This window comes from Phaseolus vulgaris, chromosome 2, assembly GCF_051622355.1.
Source record: "Phaseolus vulgaris cultivar YP4 chromosome 2, ASM5162235v1, whole genome shotgun sequence".
NCBI lineage: Eukaryota > Viridiplantae > Streptophyta > Magnoliopsida > Fabales > Fabaceae > Phaseolus > Phaseolus vulgaris.
The window spans coordinates 40,863,966-40,885,017 of record NC_143499.1 but is presented as its reverse complement, the minus strand read 5'-3'; the positions used below and the strand labels follow the sequence as shown (position 1 = coordinate 40,885,017).

Below are 21,052 nucleotides of genomic sequence, written 5' to 3'. Positions count from 1 at the left end.
CCTTCATAAAAATTTAACTTTCTTTTAAATCCTAAAAAATCAGAACATAAAAATATTTCTGATTATTTTAATAAGATATTTTGAGTTGGTCCTAAAAACTTATTACAATTTTAATTCTAACAAAATGAAAATGATATCTACTATGCATAAATTGCTTTGTTCTAAAAGCTTAAAATTGATTATAAGAAGTGTTAGCTCAATATTTTTTTTAAACCTTTTCCCCTTAAAAGAAGAGATTGAACTAGACGTTTTTGTTTTCTTAAAAATTGGGTAAGTTATTTTCATACCAACCTTTTCGTCTCTGCAAGTACATATACTTTTATGTGCATTTGCCATATATTTATAACACCAATCACAAACAAGATCCGCCACAAAACAAAAACACTCGATTTTGAAATAAGGAACGAAGAACTCTTTACTTCATCAACTTTGGTATTTTCCGGCAATCTGAACCTACTCATGAACTTCCCGCTGCTACGCTCCACGCGATGCCAAGTATGTCCGAAATTGAATTAGTCTTCTCTTAGAAATATACTTTCTTTCCTTTCTTCAATTCTGTAAATTCTTCCTTTCAGGGATGTTGTTATACTTTCAATTTCAAAAGATTCAATTCAAAAGGTGACTCTAAATTCATATTGCTCTGTCAGTCTTTAAGTTCATTCCATCACAATTTTCTGTACTGTTATTTGCTGCTAATCAATCAAATTTAGTATTGAACCCTCACCAGATAATGGTTAACCTCTTATATATTAAGTCAGTTTTATTTGAGCTTCAGATATAAAAACTATTCTAAGATCTTACAATCCAAAGTTATCAAAATGAAATTTTATTTCTCAACCACCATATTGCTACTTGTATTTTACAACATCTTTGTAGCATCAATCACACACTTGATCCTCAGCACACATAACAAGAGATTTTCCACAAAGTAACCAAGTAACCTTAACCAGAAATTTCAATGGCCTTCACATCAGGCTTCTTAGTATCTTCCTTAGGAACACTAACAGTGAGAACGCCATTTTCCATAGAAGCCTTTACTTGATCCACTCTTGCATTCTCCGGCAATCTGAACCTCCTCATGAACTTCCCACTGCTACGCTCCACGCGATGCCACGTGTCGTTCTTATCTTCCTTCTCAACATTCCTCTCTCCACTTATCTGGAGAACCCTATCATCTTCAATCTCTACCTTCACTTCCTCCTTCTTCAGTCCTGGAATGTCAGCCCTGAAGACGTGTGCCTCCGGGGTCTCCTTCCAATCCACATGGGTGCTCACAAATGCTGAATTCTGGCGTGAAAATTCGGGGAAGGAGGAAGAAAGAGAATTGGGGAAAGGAGAATCCTTGAAGGGATCCCACACATCCAGGGAGAAAGGATCAAAGACGTTGCTCCGTCGCCCACCCAAGAAACTTGAAATCAGTGACATCTTCACTTTCTGTTACTTGCAGAGTTGGAGATTTAGTGAAATGGTTAACAGGTAATCCTTTTCTTGTTTGATGATGTGCAGAGGAAGTGATGCAGTATTTATAGGAAGTGAAAGGATAATGTAGTATGTTCCAGAATATTCTGTTCTCACTTTGCTTCGTTCTTTCTAATTTCATATGATTCCGCAAACTTCTAAACTTATTCTGCAGGATCTAGCAGGTTCTAGTCTTTTTAATATTATTGTATTTTTTTTATTGCCATATCATATTGATGAAAAATAAACCCGTTCCTAAGGCACCTCTCCGGATTTGGATAGAGAATCGTATCCGTTTTAATTTTAAATTATTAAAATCTTTATAGTTATAAAATAATTAAAAATAAAAATAAATTATTTAAAAAATATTTTATTTTATATCTTTTGGCTTGTTTAGTATTCACACAGTTCATTTATATGTTATTTAAATGAATTCAAATTTTATTTATTTAAATAAAAATATAATTAAATTATAAAAGTACTTTAAATAAATAAATACAGCTTCATTTATCATCAATAAATTGTTAGAATGTAGGAAAAATGAATGGATTTGAATGGAAAGTGGTATGAAAATTTGTAGATGTGATCAAATAAATAAAATAAAATAATTTTTTCTACAAATATAAATTTTAAATTAAAAAAGTAATTATAAATATTAATAAAAATCATATTTATATCTAATAAATCATAATATTTTTACAAAATATTAAAATTTCAATTATTTTATTTTAGTTATTATTATTTATTTTTATTATAATATAAAAAATACATCAATAAAATATTAATAATTAATAAATAAATAATATATATATATATATATATATTAGATTACAAATTCCGTAGTTATTTTAACTACTAATTATTTAAATTTTAAATTTAATAGCAAAAATCTTGATAATTAATTTGATGTTAATTTACAAACTATTTATCAATAATAAAAATTAATTTAAAAATTAATAATATTTTAATTTTTAAAATAGTCTTTAATTTAGTTACTATAATAATTAATTATTTTTTATTTCTAAAATAAGTTTCTATTTAATTTTGTAAAATAATTTTTCAGGATTGATTGAGCTTTAAGCATATGAATTTTATTATTTTTACAGATCTTATTATGTTCCTTATAGAAATGTATTAGATGGCATGATTCTTAATTGAATGATAGTAAAATTTCACAATATTATTTTGAAGATGCTAAAATAATTAATAAATTAAACATTAATGTAATGATGACAATTAAAATATTATAATTTTATTTTAATTGAGATGAAACAAATATTTATTCATGTTGATTTTGTAACAATATTTTTCTTAATAAAGAAAAATTTAGAGAAAAAAAAAAGAGAAACAAGAATAAAATTTCAAAATAAAATAAAAGTTTAGTAAATATAATTTTTCAAGGAATCTATACCTATATATAAAGGGATTCCCCTCTTAACTGCTCTTAATTTTTTTTCCTATTTTATCCTTATATTAATATTTAATTTTATTATTGTATTATGGTCATTGTGTCATTTCTTATTCCCACTTTAACTGCTCTAAATGGTTTTCCTACTTTATCCTTGCTTAATATTTTGTGATACGTTTTATTAGAGAAGAGTGGAGAGAGAGGGGTGAAATGTGGGTTTATGCACGATTACTTTTTTTAGGCAAAAAAAATTATATATAAGAAAACTATGAGAGAGGAAGAATATAGAAACATCTTAAAAACTATTATGCTATTTGATATTCTTTCTACAGAGTCCCGCAAATTCAATTTTGGTATTCTTTCAACAAATTCAATTTTGGTGCGTTTTCTTTCATATTTCTCAAGCACAAGAGGAAGAAGGAGATAGAGAAGAAGAAATCGAGAAGTTCCAAGCTGTGAAGCTCAGCGTGAGCAAACGCCTTCATTGTTGACCCTTCCAACATCTAAATGCAAGCGTTGGCTGCCACTATGTCTCCCGCCTCCTCAAAATTCTAATTTTGAGATTCTGAAACAGTGTATTACTGTTTCTCTTCACATTTCATCACAGTCACTTCACCATGTATTCCGTCTCTTCAATGCTTCAAAAACTCTAATTTTTAGATTCTCAAATGTGTATTGCTAATTTTCTTTATATTTCATCTCTTTTATTTATCTTATTTTGCTTTTCCTATTTCTTTAATATATACATTTTATTTTTTCCAATAGAGATGTTTAGTTTATTTTATAAATTAATAACTTCAATTTCTTTACTCAGTAAGAATCACATTATTAAAATAATATTACATTTGATTTATTGTGATAAAAAAATATAATTATTTAATTATTTTTAACATATTTAATTAAATATATATATACCTATATATATATATATATATATACCTATATGTAAAGGGATTATCCTATTTAACAACTCTTAATTATTTCCCTATTTTATCTTTATATAAATATTTGATTATATTATGGACATTGTTGTCATTTCTTATTTTTTCTAAAATATGTAATATATGTGGAGGAACAATTTTAAATTGAAATAGAGGTTGGAGACGGTGAATTCGAAAAATAGAAAGAAGAATGTCTCTTCAAAATTGAGAGAAAGAAAAATATTAGTAGAAATACGGGAGAAGATGAACAATTTTGAATTGCAAAAATGGTTAATGTGTGTGACATTCTTAGAAAATAAAATTTGTAAAGAATAAAACACTTAGAATAATAATCAATTATTCGCATTGGTTAAGCCAATTCCCACAAAGTATAATAATTTTACATAATGTCATTTTTTATTTATAATATACTATAAATTTATATTGTTAAGATAAATGTATAAATTATAATATTATTTATTTAAATTTTAATATTAAACATAAATATATATAAATGAAAAAAATAAAAAATGCGGATACACATACACCCGTAGTATTTATAAAGACTTTGTTAAACAAGTGAATTTGGTATGTGAATAGTCAATGATATAATTTTCATTACTGTTTGAATATAATTCAAATCCACGTACTTGTCATCAGAAAATATTAAGAATATTTAACACCACTTGTTTCATTAAGTAGTGTATAAGTTCTATTTATTAAAAAAAAATGCGAGTGCATAAAAGATGAAAAAATTATATATATTTATAAATTAAAATATTTAATAAAATATATTTATTAAAATATAAAAAAATATATATTTTGCATAACCTAAATGGGGAGTTACTAAATAAAATGAAAACCAATAACTACATAGTTTTATTAATTTCTAAGATTTTTATTTTGTTCTTAATTTAAAGTGGTTTCGAAGTGAAAAATAAATAAATCATACTTACCAATATAAATGTTTGAATTAAAGTTCCTTTACGATAGAATTAAAGTAAATTTTGTTCTTGTTTAGATAAGAAGTCATAAAACCCCATAACTCAGTGAAAAAATGGAGTCAAGTACTCAAGCCATAAGATGGCTAATGATTTGCTGGAAATTATCAGATGAAAAATTCAATTGCAATATATAAAAGGGTGGCAAGAGGAGCTGGATTCGTGTGCAATGAAGATATATGAAAGTGATAGTGTTCTTCTCCTTTCCTTCCTTTTATTCTATAAATTCTTGCATTAATCTGAATTGATGTTGTTCAATTAACATTTGAGTTCATTCTATTTAAATTATTTTATTAGTTATTATTTGTTGCTAAAAATGAGCTATTATTAAAACCATCAACAAATAATGATTTTACCCTCTTATCAATGCTTGTAGAGTTAGCATGATTCTACCCAGGCTTTACTGTCACAATATAAAACTGTTTCAAGATACTCTTACAAACCAAAGTTATCAAAATGAAATTTTATTTTTCAACATCCTTATTGTTACATGTATTTTACACCATCTTTATGGCATCAATCACACACAAGATTCTCAGCAAGCAAAACACGCCATTTTCAACAAAATATTACTCAGAAATTTCAATGGACTTGACATCAGGCTTCTTAACCTCTTCCTTGGGAACAGTGACAGTGAGAACACCATTTTCCACAGAAGCCTTCACCTCATCCACTTTTGCATTCTCCGGCAATCTGAACCTCCTCATGAACTTCCCGCTGCTACGCTCCACGCGATGCCACGTGTCGTTCTTATCTTCCTTCTCCACCTTCCTCTCTCCGCTTATCTGAAGAACCCTATCATCTTCGATTTCTACCTTCACTTCCTCCTTCTTCAGTCCTGGAATGTCAGCCTTGAACACGTGTGCCTCCGGGGTCTCCTTCCAATCCACATGGGTGCTCACAAATGCTGAATTTTGGCGTGAAATCTCAGGGAATGAAGAAGAAAGAGAATCAGGGAAAGGAAAACCCTTGAAGGGATCAAACACATCCAGAGAGAAAGGATCAAAGACGTTGCTCCTTCGCCCACCGAAGAAACTTGGAATTAGCGACATGCTTATAATTATAGAACTTGTCAGAAATTTGAAACTTAGCAGGTTGTAGTGTGATCGTAATCAGGTAATTCTGTTATGGTTTGATGATGTACAGAGGAACTGATGCAGTATTTATAGGAAGTGAAAGGATACTGTAATATGGTCCAGAACGTTCTATTCTCACTTTGCTCCATTCTTTCCAAGTTTCACATGATTCCACAAACTTCTGTACTTATCCCGCATGATTTAGAAGGTTCTGGTCTTTTAGATATTATTGTCTTGTTTAATTATTAATATTATTTTGATCCACACATTATACAATACATTATAACCGATAAAAGCCTACAGAATTCTACAAAACCCATGAAACATATACAAGATATCACTAGACATGAAATAAAAAATATTAAAAAAGAAAAAATAATAAAATCTTTCCTTTAAATGAATTCAAATTTCACTATTTAGATGAAAAATGTAATTAAGTTAAAAAAGTATTTTATTATAACAAAAATACCTTGATAAATTTGTAGTGATTTGAGAGGAAAATATAAAAAAAAAGAAATTATTTGGATTAAGATATATTAAAATGGATTTGTGAGAAAAATTATATAAGTTTGTGAATGATAGGATGATTGTAAGAGAATTTTTAATTTTTTTAAAATATGTAAAGTGTAGATTTATAAATTTTCTCATATCTTTAAAATATGAGATTTTTAAACAAATTACAAATTACTTAACATATGAAATATTAGCATAAAAGTAAAATTTCAGTTATAAAGTTAGGAATGTAAAAAATTTAAAAAACTTTTATTTCAACTTCAAATAATTTTTTATGTAAAAACATAGTTTTATTTATTTTTATTTATTTTTATTATAAATACATATGCAAAATATTTTAATAAAATCAAATCAAAAACAATTTTTTATTGTTATTGTAATATATAAAAATGTTATTTTTATATGTGTATAAAAAAGTTAAGGATAATTTTAACTTTTTAATCATATTATATAACTTCTGGCATATTTCTTTGCTTTTCTTCTCTTCACAGAGGAGAATGATTTTATTACTCTTCCACAATTCATTGCCTTTCTATCTTAGCAATTGAATGGATACAAATATAAAAGATATTATTTTTTTTTTCGAGTGAACAATGTTCACTCAGATCCAAACGAACCATAAGAATGGATAATTTGTGACTTTACACTAGGGGTTTTGACAGCAATTTTAGGTGATTAGAATACAAGTACTTATATAAGAACACACTAACAACAAACACTTAACATCATAATAAATTAATATTTTATTTATTTTTATATTATTATAAACAGTGTTAAATATATATTTTTTACTATTCATATCATAACAACACTTTTTTCTAAAAAAAAATAGTGATGACCTTTACAATTCAATCAATGACAAGAGAAGATTACATTACATTAGAAGATAATTATGAAATAAAAACCAATTTTAAAAATAGAAAATAATTAGTTATTATAGTGACTAAATTAAATATTATTTTAATTTTTTTTAGTTCTTAAATTAATTTCATTTATAGTTAAATAATTTCTAAATTGGTATCTAAATAATTGGTAATTAAAACCTTGAAAGTTAATTAAATATCAATTTAAAAATTATTTAACAATAATATAAACTAATTTAAAAATCAAAACATTTTTTAGTCTCTAAAATAATTTTTAATTTAATCATTATAGCAACTAATTATTTTTTGTCTATTATTTTCTTGTAGAAAATCTTTAAACAATATATTTTTAGGTTTTTACTACTTAAATCATCTTTAAAACAATCATTATAATATCGAATCCTATTTTATTTTATGTATTTTACTATACCACCTACTTTTTAATATATATATATATATATATATATATTAATTTTTTACTGTAATGAAAAAGTGTTATTAAAAGCTATATTGTAGTAATTTTTTATTTACATTTTCTAAATTAGTCAGCAATTTGTAACTTACAACTACAATAAAATTATTAAATAAAAATTAATTTTAGAGATAAAAATAATTAATTAATATAATAATTAAATTAGAGACTAAAAAATTATTATTTTTTAAATTAATTTATATTATTGATAAATAGTTTCTAAATTGGTATCTAATTAGTTACCAAAATTTTTACTACCAAATTTATAATTTAAATAATTGATAAATAAAACCTTGATAGTTAGTTAGATATCGATTTAAATTTTTGTTGTCAACAATAAAAACTAATTTAGAAACTAATAATTTTTTTAATTTTTAAAATAATTTCTAATTTAATCACTATAATAACTAATTATTTTTATGTTTAAAATTAATTTTTATTTAGTAATTTTTTTTATTGTGTATGATAATATATATATATATATATAAATATAGGTCCTTTAAAAAAATTATGGCAGACTAGAGTAATAATGCTGACATTAAGTTTTGTTTGGTCACACATAACAATGTGAAAGTGATAGATGAAGGAATTTAAGAATGAGTATTCAGTGGTATGAAAGTGACTTCATTAGCTAAATCACATTAATATATTACAATATTAATTTTTATTTTTACTTTTATTTTGTAAATATATTTATAAATTTATTCATGAACTAATTCAATATAATGGTTTTAATTATTTAGAAGTTGTACATTTCATTAGAAAAGTTCTGTGAGAAAATAGGGTTTTAATGAAGTATTTGGTGACTTCTTAGGTATGATATATAGAGACTTTATTTTTGTGAACCTTGATTACTATTTGTAGTTCAAAAGAGTTTTAGTGAAAAAGTTTAGTCACGTATTTTTTTACAGTTTCTAGGATTAATGGGAAGTTCAACTTTGTGAATCTTAATTGTTAACTATATAAGTTTTATTTTCCTAAAGAATCCAACTTTACCATTCTCAATTCCAAAATATTTGTAGAAATGCATGCATGTAACTAAGGCATTGAAATGAAAAAAAAAAATAGATTTTTGGTGGAAAAAAAATTGTCATTTGGTTTTTTCTAATAATTTTTTAGGTGTAGTGGAAGAATTCAATTTTATGAATCTCTTTTGTTTGTTGTAATCTTTTTGGTCAAAGAATTTAACGGTATAAAAAAATTGTGGAATTGCATAAAAGTAGAAAAGAAATAGGTTTTAGAGGAAAATTTAGATCACTTGAGTATGTTGCAAGGATTTTTGAGGTACTTCACTTTTGTGAACCTTAATTCTTCACTATAGTCTTTTTATTAATAAATTCAATAATCCTAATTTTTTATTTGAAATTTTTTTCTAAAATTTATATAACTAACACATTAAATGGGGAAATATGAGTTTAGTAAAAAATTTAGATCACTTGAGTATGTTGAGACTTCATTTATATGAAATTTGGTTGTTCATTGTAGTTTTATTGTCACATAATCAAAAAATATAATTTTCTATTCCATAATATTTTTTTTAAAAATGTGTGGTGATAGTCACAAATAAAAAACGAAATAGGATTTTAGTGTAAAATTTAGATCACTTATGTAATTTTTAAAGGTTTTAAGGCATGACGAAAGATTTTTTTTTTTTAACATTAGTTGTTCAATGTAATTTTTTTTGCCAAGGAATAACTATCCCATTATCTATTGTAAAAGATTATAGAAATGTGTGAATGCATCAAAAGTGAAAATGTGTGTTCTTATAGTATGTTAGTACTTATAATGGTTTATTTATACTTAAGCGATAACGATTTTACGATGTTTAATTATACCATTCAACACCATAATCACATTTATAATGAATTAATGTATGTATTTATCTTTACTCCTATTTGATAATGGATAAAAATGTCACTTGATAATTCAATAAACTTAGTTGGTAGACATTATTGGAAGGTGATGTGATGTACTCTGAGTTAAAGAAAATGTACCAAAAAAATATATGTGGAAGTTGTTGTTCTCCAATATCGCAAACACAGAATTTGATTTTTCATATATAATCTGGATATTATAGTCTTCTCTTAGTAGTATTCTTCTCCTTTCCTTCCTTTAATTATGTAAATTCTTCCTTAAGATATTGTTATACTTGTTCAATTTCAAAAGATTCAATTCAAAAGGTGACCCTAAATTCATATTGCTCTGTTAATCTTTAAGTGCATTCTATCACATCTTAGTGCAATAGGCAGCTGTTATGATAATATACACTACATTATTTTATTTTCTGTACTATTATTTGCTGCTAATAAAACTTAAATATTAAACCATCAGCATATAATGGTTAACCTCTTACATTAACTCAGTATTATTTGAGCATCAGATAAAAACTATTCTAAGATATTCTTTCAAACCAAAGTTATCAAAATGAAATTTTATTTCTCAACAACCACATTGCTACTTGTAGTTTACACAATCTTTATAGCATCAATCACACACTTGATCCTCAGCAAACATAACACCAGATTTTCCAAAAGTAAACTTAACCAGAAATTTCAATGGCCTTCACATCAGGCTTCTTAGAATCTTCCTTAGGAACACTAACAGTGAGAACACCATTTTCCATAGAAGCCTTTACTTCATTCACTTTTGCATTCTCCGGCAATCTGAACCTCCTCATGAACTTCCCACTGCTACGCTCCACGCGATGCCACGTGTCGTTCTTATCTTCCTTCTCAACATTCCTCTCTCCACTTATCTGGAGAACCCTATCATCTTCAATCTCTACCTTCACTTCCTCCTTCTTCAGTCCTGGAATGTCAGCCCTGAACACGTGTGCCTCCGGGGTCTCCTTCCAATCCACATGGGTGCTCACAAATGCTGAATTTTGGCGTGAAAAATCGGGGAAGGAGGAAGAAAGAGAATTGGGGAAAGGGAAATCCTTGAAGGGATCCCACACATCCAGGGAGAAAGGATCAAAGACGTTGCTCCGTCGCCCACCCAAGAAACTTGGTATCAGTGACATCTTCACTTTGTCTTACTTGCAGAGATTCGAAAGTTGGGAGATTTAGTGAAATGTTAAACAGAGGTAATTGATTTCTAGTTTGATGATGTGCAGAGGAAGTGATGCAGTATTTATAGGAGGTGAAAGGATAATGTGGTATGTTCCAGAAAATTCTATTCTCACTTTGCTTCGTTCTTTCTAGTCTCATATGATGCCGCAAACTTCTAATCTTATTCCGCAGGATCTAGCAGGTTCTAGTCCTTTTAATATCATTGTCTTTTTTCTTTTTAAATCCTTTCCTAAGCTACCTCTCCAGATTTGGATGGAAAATTATTTCCGTCTTTAATTTAAATTATTAAAATATTTATAGTTTATAAGATAATTAAAAAAAGTATTTTATTATTTTTTCTTTTTTTCACACAATTTTTTATTTTTATCTCATATGTTATTTGATTTGTTTAATATTCACAAAAATACACTTATATACTAAAATATTTATTTCCATATCACAATGTTTATTCTCGATTACACATTTTCTTTTATAATATTTTATTCAAATGTTAACTGAATTTTGGAAAATTTAAATCTCATTTTATCAATCAAATAAGACACACATTTACTTATTTATCATTTTTTAATATTTATTTTTTACATTAAAATATTTTACTTTTAATTTTAAGTGTTCTATAGTCTAAATTCTTAGAATACGAGTTCTTTGAACATTGAATCTTTAATAATAACATGTTTTTTTTAAAAATTATTTAATTAATATTTAAAATAATAAGAGATGAATGTGAACACAAATATAAATATATCCGTTATTTGACTAGAATGATAAAAAATAAAATTCCATACTAATTGAGTATATGTGAATGAATTTTTATTTTAAATATGAGAATATATAGTGAAATTTGTACGCACCTATAACCAACATTATGATATCCAGATGAACAAACGAAATATCTAGACATGAAATAACAAAAAATTAAAAAATGATAACATTAACGCAATTTTCACTTTTACAAATTCAAAACACTTATAGTGACACAGTTTTCTTTTATAAATTCAAAACAACGTGTCATGTATGATTTATTTAAAAAATTATTATATAATGCTAATCCGATATGGACAAAATTTTCAAAATCAACCCATTTTAATAATTGTTTACGAAAATTGCACGATTTTAAAAATTTCCCCGTTTTTGTTGTTACACATAACAATGTGAAAGTGAAAGATAGAGGAATTTGAGGCTGCAGAGTCCCCCTTAATAATATATTAGCTTACATGATGATGTGTATTGAGCTGTGTCAAAGTGATCATTAGCTACAACTACATTATTACATTATATTATTAATATTTTTGTTACTTTTATTTTGTAAATGTAATAAATTTACAAACTTATTCATCAAATAATTTAATAGTTATATAATCATTTAAAAGTTATACATTTCATTAATAACTTAGAACTTCGAAAAATTATGTGAAAGAAATAGGATTTTAATGAAATATTTGGGTGGCTTAGGTATTTTCTAACGAATATTTAGGTATGATGGAGACTTCAATTTTGTGAATCTTAGATGTTATTTGTAGTTTTTTTTTCTACAATTCCTATAGTGATCATTTTCGATTCCAATATATTTGTTCAAATGTGTGTAACTAATACGTAAAAGATGAAAAAAATAGGTTTGTGTAAAAAAATTGGTTCACTTAAGAATATTTTTGCTACTTTTAAGATTGGTGGGGAGACTTCATTTCTCTTAACCTTGACTTTAGTGAAAAATTATGCCATTTGAATTTTTCAAACGAGGTGTAATGAAATACTTCATTTTTGTTAACCTTGTCTGTTTGTTGTATTTTGTTGTGAAAGACTATAACACTATCATTTTTAATTAAAATTTATTTGTTTATTTGGTGAAACAAAAAAATGCATCAAAAGTAGAAAAAATAGTTTTTTTTTATATAAGTGTAGATTCTCACTTATAACAATTTATTATTTTAATTAAAATTTAATAATTGAATTTATATGTGTTTTAATTTTTTTTAATTTTGTGTTTTTACAATAAATTTTTTAAATAAAATGTCTATATTTATAAATGAACAAAATATGCAAAAGTTCAAGTTGTTTTCTAGATCATAGAATCTCCATCATAGAATGTGGAAAAGAGAATTAAACAACATATACATAGACATCAATATATAATTGAGTGCAAAGTTGCTTTCTTGTTTATTATTTTATATTTTTATTTTTATATTTTGCCTTTTCATGAAATGCTAAAATTTTTTAATTGATTCTTTTGTAATTTTTCATTGAATTTTAATAATAAAAATTTTGTTTTTCAATTTTCTATAACAGTTGTTTTGATTTTATCATTATTTAAAAAATTAACTTTTGTGAAAAAATCGTACTTTTGAACGCATTTTAAAAAAAAATTTTAAAAAATTCTACTTGAACGCATGATTGAGAATGAATTTTTATATTTAAATTTTAATAATTAAATAATTATGAGAAATTTATCAAATATTAATAATTAGATAACTTATGATAAATTTATCGATGAAAAAAACTTAAGAGTAAATTATATTTTTTTTTATTTTTAATCTTTTTATATTCTCATGCTAAATCAACATAATTTATTCTTTTTATTTTTACTTTTGTTACTAGTTTAATTGGGTTGGAGATAATTTGAGAACTAATTTTCACTGAATCAATTGAGAGATGACTTAGGATTATAGACCTTCAATGATTACTTAAAACCTTTGATAATAAAAAAATTTACTTTTGTAAATCTTAACTATTCATTATATTCTTTGTGTTAACGAATTCAAAAGTACTATACTTTTGACTCAAAAAGTTTTTTTAAAATACGTGTAACTAACAAGTCAAAAGTGGAAAAAGTAGGAGTTTAATAGAAAATTTAAGTCACTTAAATACTTTTTAACTAATTTTTTAGTTAATTAAATTTTTGGCATGGATGTGATGTTAGATTATATATAAGAGGGAAAGAAGTTCCAACAACAATTTTTGGATTATAAACTAAACTATAAACATGTTTTTTTAAATATAATAATATTAATACTGATAATTAATTTAATTAAGAATCCAGTTTAGTATTGTAAAATTAATTATATTTAAATTAAATATTAATTTTAGATTATGTTAAAAGGATTTTATAATTTTCTTTTTATATAAATTCTCATGTTATAAAAAAAAATTATAATTGAATCTGTTGATATATGTAATTAGTTTATACATATTCACCAAAACCTACTAAAGACAGATTTTATACTAAAAATACAACTTCTTATTCTTAATATGTTTAATGTCACTTGAATCAGATCATACAAATTTATTTATTCATTGCATTTCATATATCCTATGTCAGCCTCAGTTATTACCATTACATATATACGCTTTGCCACGTCAACCTCACTTAGCCTCAAATGAAAGTTTTTCAAGAAATAGTGTCAAATAAACGCTTTCGTTTTTCCTTAGTTGTGCTAAAATTTTCTTGACTCAAAAAAACAAAGTTTATCAAACGAAAAAGTTCTTTGACACTCCCAATAGTAAACAACCCCTAAAAATAATATAATAATATTTTACATTATAAAGCAGTTTTAGAACTTCTTTTGTTAACGAAAAACATATCCCGATTGGTAGAAGTAATTTATTTGAAGAGATCTAGAATGAAATGAGTTGACATTAAAATCTTTTTAACCATATGAAAAAAGCTCATTGGATTGAGCTATGAAGGCTACAGGTAAAAGCATAAGAAACACCATTAGCTTTGATCATTGCATGGAAACTCACACACAGAAGCAAACCATACTCTTAATGAAGGGGATTTTACTTTTCCAAAACATATTATACAAATCAAACTTTATTTTTCTTATGCATTTCATACAACATCTTTATAACATAAAAAACACAAGATCATCAAATTTTCAACAAAGTGACAAAGTACCCTTAACCAGAAATTTCAATGGACTTGACATCAGGCTTCTTAACCTCTTCCTTGGGAACAGTGACAGTGAGCACACCATTTTCCATAGAAGCCTTCACTTGATCCACTTTTGCATTCTCCGGCAATCTGAACTTCCTCATGAACTTCCCACTGCTACGCTCCACGCGATGCAATGTGTCATTCTTATCTTCCTTCTCCACGTTCCTCTCTCCGCTTATCTGAAGAACCCTATCGTCTTCAATCTCTACCTTCACTTCCTCCTTCTTCAGTCCTGGAATGTCAGCCTTGAACACGTGTGCCTCCGGGGTCTCCTTCCAATCCACATGGGTGCTCACAAATGCTGAATTCTGGCGTGAAAATTCAGGGAAGGAGGGAGAAAGAGAATTGGGAAAAGGAAAATCCTTGAAGGGATCCCACACTTCCAGAGAGAAAGGATCAAAGACGTTGCTCCTTCGCCCACCCAAGAAACTTGGAATCAGTGACATCTTGAGTTTGTTTTACTTGCACAGATTCAAAAAGAGTTAATTGATTTCTAGTTTGATGATGTGCAGAGGAAGTGATGCAGTATTTATAGGAAGCAAAAGGATAATGTAGTATGTTCCAGAAATTCTGCTTTCACTTTGGTTTTGCGTTACCTGTTTCAGATCATTCCGGAAACTTCTATATTTACCCAGGATCATTGAGAAAGCTCTGTTTGTTTCCATGTACTTATGGATATGAACTACTTAGGCCCAATGTACATAATAACAATTAAAGCCCAATATCAGAGTTATCTAATGCGGAAGAAAGACGAAAAACCTTCAAAAGAAGTGGAAAAAAATAGAATTGTAGTATTACTTAGACGGATAAAAGAATGTAATTTTTTTATGTAAAAAAAAATATTTTTTCTTAACATAAGTTGTTTATTATTTTAAAAAAGTAGTTATAGAAAACTATACAAGTTAAGAAATTAAAAATGAGATATCTTAATGTTTACTGTACTACTTTTACCATAAAATTATCGTTTATTTATGCTAACAATTATTTAATTTTAAAAACTGAAAAATATGTGATACAACAATAATTATTAAAAAAAGCAAATAAGTTGAGTAATAAATTAAAAATTATTAAAAATTAATAAATAAATTGAAGATAAAAGGATAAAAACAATAATTATTTATCTATTTATGACAAATAATGAAAACAAAAATTATTTTAACTACACGAAAACTTGTCAATAAGAACTGAATTGAAAATTTTAAAATTTATAAAGTAATTAAAATTGAATTAAAGTCATAAAGAAAAGAATGATAATTGTGATACAAGAAATTATGGATACTAAGATTACATATGAAGAAATATTTTGTGAAGTGAGGTAGATGTGATAAGAATGGATGTTATGAGTTGGAGATGGCGTTGGCATGGTTGGTCTTGGGAAGCGTGATGGTGAGAACGCCGTCTTCCATGGAGGCCATCATGTGATCGGGTTGGGCGTTGGGAGGGACCGTGAAAGACTTTTTGAAATTGGAGCTTCTGCGGTTGACGCGGTGGCTGCTGTCGCTGTCTTCTTGTGTCTCCACCGTCATCGCTCCGCTCACCTGAAGCACTCTTCCGTCTTCCACCTCCACCTTCACATCCTCCCTCCTCAACCCCGGCACCTCGCCCTTCAGCACGTGCGCATCCGCCGTCTCCTCCCACTTGAACTGCCCACTCAGAAACGAGGGGTCGCAGGACAGTGCGGAGGTGGATAGCGCCGTGAAAGGGGAGTCCTGGAAGGGGTTGGCGTTTGGAACGATCGACATTTTTTTTTATCAGAGAGAAAGAAAAAGATTATTTGGTTTGGGAGCAGTTTTGCGCTGTATTAAAGGACTTTTTCTAAGGTTACGAGAATTCTTCGCCAACCCTCACGACGGAGTATTGCATGTGGACATCATTTTCTTTTTCTTTTATTAGATGTCATTTAATATTTCAAATGTGCATTTATCACTTCTTATTTAGTTTTGTTCCTCTAAGTATATCAAGTTAAAAAATAAATTCAGACGATTCAAAGTTATTTTAAGCGTTCATTCATTATTTACAATTAATGAAGAGAAACTGAACATGTATTGATTTCAAAAAAAGTAGAAAGTAGAAACATAAATGTACATCGCCAATAATTTAAATAATTTAGTTAAAGAGGAAAAATAAACTTATTTTACTTTATATATTTATAAGTAAGTCCATTTTTATTAAATAAATTATAGTTAATTATTTTAATATTTTTAATAAATACTTTTTCAACGAAACACAAAAACTAGACTCAGAAGCATACTACAATAGAATCATGCAATCAAATTAGTCTTTATAACACTAAGTTTTTAGTCAATGATGTATTAATTCAAAATGCTTTCAAACTTTAATTACTCATTTCAGTGATTAAAACAACCCAACCACAGGAAGAACACAGCTGAATTCATATCGCCACAAAAAGAGGCAAGAAAGATGAGAAAAGAAAGGGTTCTTAAATCAGTGAACATTGTGCAAGTGAATCCAATGACATATTGAAAAAAAAAATGGTAGAGACAAGGGAAATACAGACATAATGTAATTTATCATCCTTTTGCAACATAAAAGTCTTGCCCTGTTTTTTTCCTATATAGTTAGGCCGGAGAGAATGTTACCTTTAAATATTACACTATAAAGGCGAGTATAGGAAACATTATTCCTTATGTTTTCTTCTCTTGGGTTTTCCTTCATGAGAATTGTCTGCGGACATAGAGGAAATGCCAGTGCTGTGACCATGTGAGACCTCAGACAAGTTGAATTTGGATTTAGATTTAGACTCGTGTCTTTTTCTTGAAAAACTTGATGGCTCAGAAACTTCAGACACAGAGCTTTTCTGTCTGCTACCTTTTGATGAAGCTGCACGTCCACCACTTTGCATAGGAAAGTATCGAGATGAAGTTGTACCTGTGATTCCAGAAGAATTTCGATCTGCATGTCTTACTCTGGTTGACTCTAGTTCTTTAGGATCAGGGAAATTGACGGTTGATACTCGCATTGAAATCTTTGCTGCAGTAAAGCAAAAGAGAAGATAATTAATGCTTGAATTCAAAGGCTACAAAATTAAAAACCTATAAGAATTAAAAGTATCACTAAACACTCCCAAGAACCAGAGTCTAGTAACACAAAGTGATAAAGAAAAGTAGTCAAACACAGCAAGGGAAAATCCAATCCAACATAAAAAGGGTGGGGGGAGGGAGGGCCGGAACAAAAACGGGAGTGAGATCCACGTTAATGCACACAGTTTCTAAAAAACATAGCTAATAAGAAAACTGCTGGTCAAGTTCAAAATCAAAAGTAAATCATTTGCTACAGCACTTGCAATATAATTTTCTGCCATACATGAATATTGAACTCATATTCACATACTTTTGTTAAGAAAAAAAAATCAATTGAACAAATAATGAAACCTCAGATTAGAGGTTTCATGGTTCACACATTGAAATTCATGAAAATTACAAGCAAATGTTGAGCTGGAGAAATGGCTGGTTTGCCAGTTTGGCAGAAGAGATAAGGGTCGAATCTAATAGTTTTTCAAAAGCTACTAGTAGCTTGTAAAAAATAATGAGAATTTTCATATTCAGTTTTATTATTCTAGAAGGTCAAACAAACACACAGAAATTTTTTAAAAGTGATTTTTAAAAGAAAAATACATGTGAAGCAAATGAACTCTTATCACAACTCATAAACTGACTATATTAGCAAACAAGATATACATTAAGTACTAACTCATGGATGCTACAGCAAGTACATCCAACACATTGTTAAAGCTATTTACTCAGACAGCTCTTGATGCAAAACCAGGTACTGCCCCATCTTACATGTTCTTATGACTTGAGATTGTATCTCAAATTATAGTGACTAACAATAAAGCTCTCTGGGAGAGCAGGAATAGTTCTCAAATAATTCTTACATTGAAATGGCCAAAGAACAAAGATTAGCCATTGCCCCCATCTTACATGTTCTTATAACTTGAGATTCTGCCTCAAATAATAGTAATAATAAAGTTCTTGCTCTATGTGAGCTAGAATAATTCTCAGAATTCTTGTAGATATCCTTCATTTTACAGTAACAGAGGTCATTAAACAAAACAAAATCTATGGATGCTTACCAATTTTTGGTTCTGTAGAGGAAATAAAAACTGTTTCGTCTGGCTCATGAGCAGAAAAATTTACAAAATCATATACCTTTCCTGCCACCATAATACGAAAAGTAAGGCACTTGCACAAATTGAAGTTGAGAACATAGATTGATGGTGTCACAGATGATTAATTTTATTTACCTGATGAACCCTCAAAGCTGGCTATCTTACCATCATTATGAAGTGTGACAAACAATTTCTGTCCATGTATATCAGATAAAAAATCCTGGCCAACATCACACACACATCAAGCAGGACAACAATGGCAATAATTAACATAACATCAAGCAAGGCTCTTCCATCATCTAACTCCTAGATGGAAGGAAACACCGCCAATACAGACACAAGCTTATTAGAATATAATGCAACCTTAAAAAGTTATAAAAATTGACCAGTTTCCTATGATAAGGTAAGGGGGTAAATGTCAGCAAATGAATATAGAGGTAATACACAGAAATGTATTTTTCCACACTCCTTAATAAGATCTAACACGAGAAAAATTAACATGAAACGTGTACGGCAACTTTTAATCTCCAAACAGAATCTAACACAAGAAAAATTAGGCTTAGTAGAAAGGCTTGATAAAAAAGAAGCCTAATTTTTTGAAAACTGAAATCAATGTACTAATTTTTATTTTTAACTTTTCTTGATACCACACTTGATTTTTCGCTTTTGTAATGACAATGATATCAAACCTTAGTGACTTTTATTTTTCATTTTGTTGGCAACAACAATTCAGATTCAGTTTAAAAGAAATAAACAAACCAAAGGCATAAAGGACAAACTTACATTGGAAGAAGGCAACTTAAGAAACAAAAGTTCAGTTGAGTCAGTCAAGTTAATGAGCGCTTCATTGGTGTCTTCCACGTATTCTGCAGAAGGCATGTAATCTTCTGCACCCTCCAAATCCCCCATTGAAATTTGCAGAGCCTAAAATAAACCCCACCCATATTTAAAGCAAACACAGAAGAAAGGAAGACAGAAAATCAAATAGCGGAAAACAGTAAACAATTCTTCAGTTCAAATGCAGATAAACATACTGTGATGCCAAACTGGGTTGGATTATGAACACAAGTTGAGTCCATCAATGGTGAAAATTCAATTCTACTACTACCCTAACACATTCGCTCTACAATGATTAGCATAGTCACTTCAGACCATCCCGAAAAAAGTGGAATGGCTAGTAGTCAGAAAATTTATTTACAGATTAATAAATTTATGCTGTATATGCATAAATGCTCAAAAATTTTAAAAACTAAATTAATTACATTTACATAATTAACAAAAGGTGGCCAGAAAACACTGATCATAACCATAAACAGAAATGCAGTATGGTAGATGAGATGACAGAAGATAAGGTCCGAGTTGCCCACAAGGGTTGCAATAGGGTATTCAAGGATGGAGGGTGGAAATACTTCAAAATTCAGAGAGGATGGCTGTGCTTCAAAACAGAGATTGCTCAATGTTGAAAAACTGAATAAGGATGGTAAAAGAGAGTTTTATTGAAAAACTGAATAAGGGTGGTAAAAGAGAGTTTTTCGCCAAACCGTTCCAATGTTTCATTTGATAGTAAGAGAAACACGGTAATCATTGTTAATTACACCATGTTTATCATCGCCTAGCATTCAAATATAGATGTCAAGAACAACTGCACTTTATCAATAGTCACCAGATCAGGCAATTGCGAATTCAATGCTATATACTCATATTTCCCAATAACCGTTTTTTATCTCAAAAATTCTATCAGAAAAACAAGTCATTATATCTCTAAACTAAGCTGAATCAAAGACACAAACATGTTCACAAGACAGAAAAATAAAATAAAAACTCTGAACCCTAGAGCGACAGCCTCACTCAGTACAAAAACAATAAAATTCTACATAAACAGGGTTCCATTTGATTTAATTTGGCGAATCGTATGGTAAAGAGAGAAAAACGAGTTGCGTGAATGGTTTCTAAAGAATACAGAGTAGAGTGAGTGAGTTACCGGAAACTGCGCAGTTGCAGGGTTCGTCGTCGAACGAAGAAAGAAAGAAGAGGCGCAGACAATGAAAGAGGCAGCTTCAACATATATTCACTAATTTAAAATAGATAAAAAATAATTAGGGCCTGCATTTGTTTTATATAAAAAACATTCTACCATATATGTTATAAATGTGAATAAATAAAACTGGTTTCATTTTTAATTCATTTTAATATATTTTTAATATCCATAT

At 28.1% G+C, this 21,052-nt stretch overlaps 6 protein-coding genes across 9 annotated transcripts; all 6 read right to left on the bottom strand.

The window, feature by feature from the left end:
• Window positions 1-810: 810 nt before the first annotated feature.
• On the bottom strand, window positions 811-1,585 carry LOC137812075 (18.5 kDa class I heat shock protein). The gene has a single exon (XM_068613964.2). It carries the CDS (start codon window positions 1,423-1,425, stop codon window positions 943-945), a length of 483 nt encoding a protein of 160 aa, XP_068470065.1. The 5' UTR covers window positions 1,426-1,585; the 3' UTR covers window positions 811-942.
• Window positions 1,586-5,235: 3,650 nt separating this feature from the next.
• On the bottom strand, window positions 5,236-6,013 carry LOC137812072 (18.5 kDa class I heat shock protein). Its single transcript, XM_068613962.1, has one exon. It carries the CDS (start codon window positions 5,837-5,839, stop codon window positions 5,357-5,359), a length of 483 nt encoding a protein of 160 aa, XP_068470063.1. The 5' UTR covers window positions 5,840-6,013; the 3' UTR covers window positions 5,236-5,356.
• A 4,114-nt stretch (window positions 6,014-10,127) lies between these two features.
• LOC137812074 (18.5 kDa class I heat shock protein) lies at window positions 10,128-10,944 on the bottom strand. Its single transcript, XM_068613963.2, has one exon. The coding sequence runs from the start codon at window positions 10,731-10,733 to the stop codon at window positions 10,251-10,253; it is 483 nt and encodes a 160-aa protein (XP_068470064.1). The 5' UTR covers window positions 10,734-10,944; the 3' UTR covers window positions 10,128-10,250.
• A 3,583-nt stretch (window positions 10,945-14,527) lies between these two features.
• LOC137812071 (18.5 kDa class I heat shock protein) lies at window positions 14,528-15,255 on the bottom strand. The gene has a single exon (XM_068613961.2). The coding sequence runs from the start codon at window positions 15,157-15,159 to the stop codon at window positions 14,677-14,679; it is 483 nt and encodes a 160-aa protein (XP_068470062.1). The 5' UTR covers window positions 15,160-15,255; the 3' UTR covers window positions 14,528-14,676.
• A 795-nt stretch (window positions 15,256-16,050) lies between these two features.
• Window positions 16,051-16,455, bottom strand: LOC137809491 (18.1 kDa class I heat shock protein). Its single transcript, XM_068610599.1, has one exon. The coding sequence runs from the start codon at window positions 16,453-16,455 to the stop codon at window positions 16,051-16,053; it is 405 nt and encodes a 134-aa protein (XP_068466700.1).
• Window positions 16,456-17,135: 680 nt separating this feature from the next.
• On the bottom strand, window positions 17,136-20,958 carry LOC137812070 (mediator-associated protein). 4 transcript variants are annotated; one of them, XM_068613959.1, is made up of 6 exons: window positions 20,384-20,489; window positions 20,150-20,272; window positions 19,626-19,766; window positions 18,978-19,062; window positions 18,807-18,887; window positions 17,136-17,704 (listed from the first exon to the last, which is right to left on the bottom strand). In XM_068613959.1, the coding sequence occupies exons 2-6, from the start codon at window positions 20,150-20,152 to the stop codon at window positions 17,352-17,354; spliced, it is 663 nt and encodes a 220-aa protein (XP_068470060.1). In that variant the 5' UTR covers window positions 20,153-20,272; window positions 20,384-20,489; the 3' UTR covers window positions 17,136-17,351. The 4 variants fall into 4 exon arrangements, with proteins under 4 accessions (XP_068470060.1, XP_090154949.1, XP_068470061.1 ...); XM_090298823.1 differs by having other exon boundaries at window positions 20,105-20,272; window positions 20,384-20,455; XM_068613960.2 differs by lacking the exons at window positions 20,150-20,272; window positions 20,384-20,489 and adding an exon at window positions 20,824-20,958.
• Window positions 20,959-21,052: the final 94 nt, after the last annotated feature.

What these genes read in the sequence shown, in the direction of transcription:
- LOC137812075 (XM_068613964.2), bottom strand. Translation starts at nt 1,425, where the DNA reads ATGTCACTGATTTCAAGTTTCTTGGGTGGGCGACGGAGCAACGTCTTT.
- LOC137812072 (XM_068613962.1), bottom strand. Translation starts at nt 5,839, where the DNA reads ATGTCGCTAATTCCAAGTTTCTTCGGTGGGCGAAGGAGCAACGTCTTT.
- LOC137812074 (XM_068613963.2), bottom strand. Translation starts at nt 10,733, where the DNA reads ATGTCACTGATACCAAGTTTCTTGGGTGGGCGACGGAGCAACGTCTTT.
- LOC137812071 (XM_068613961.2), bottom strand. Translation starts at nt 15,159, where the DNA reads ATGTCACTGATTCCAAGTTTCTTGGGTGGGCGAAGGAGCAACGTCTTT.
- LOC137809491 (XM_068610599.1), bottom strand. Translation starts at nt 16,455, where the DNA reads ATGTCGATCGTTCCAAACGCCAACCCCTTCCAGGACTCCCCTTTCACG.
- LOC137812070 (XM_090298823.1), bottom strand. Translation starts at nt 20,152, where the DNA reads ATGGTTATGATCAGTGTTTTCTGGCCACCTTTTGTTAATTATGTAAAT. An exon ending in CAGCTTTGAGGGTTCATCAG is followed by an intron (nt 18,888 to 18,977) that starts GTAAATAAAATT and finishes TTATGGTGGCAG; the next exon opens with GAAAGGTATATGATTTTGTA. An exon ending in CTCTACAGAACCAAAAATTG is followed by an intron (nt 17,705 to 18,806) that starts GTAAGCATCCAT and finishes GCTTTACTGCAG; the next exon opens with CAAAGATTTCAATGCGAGTA.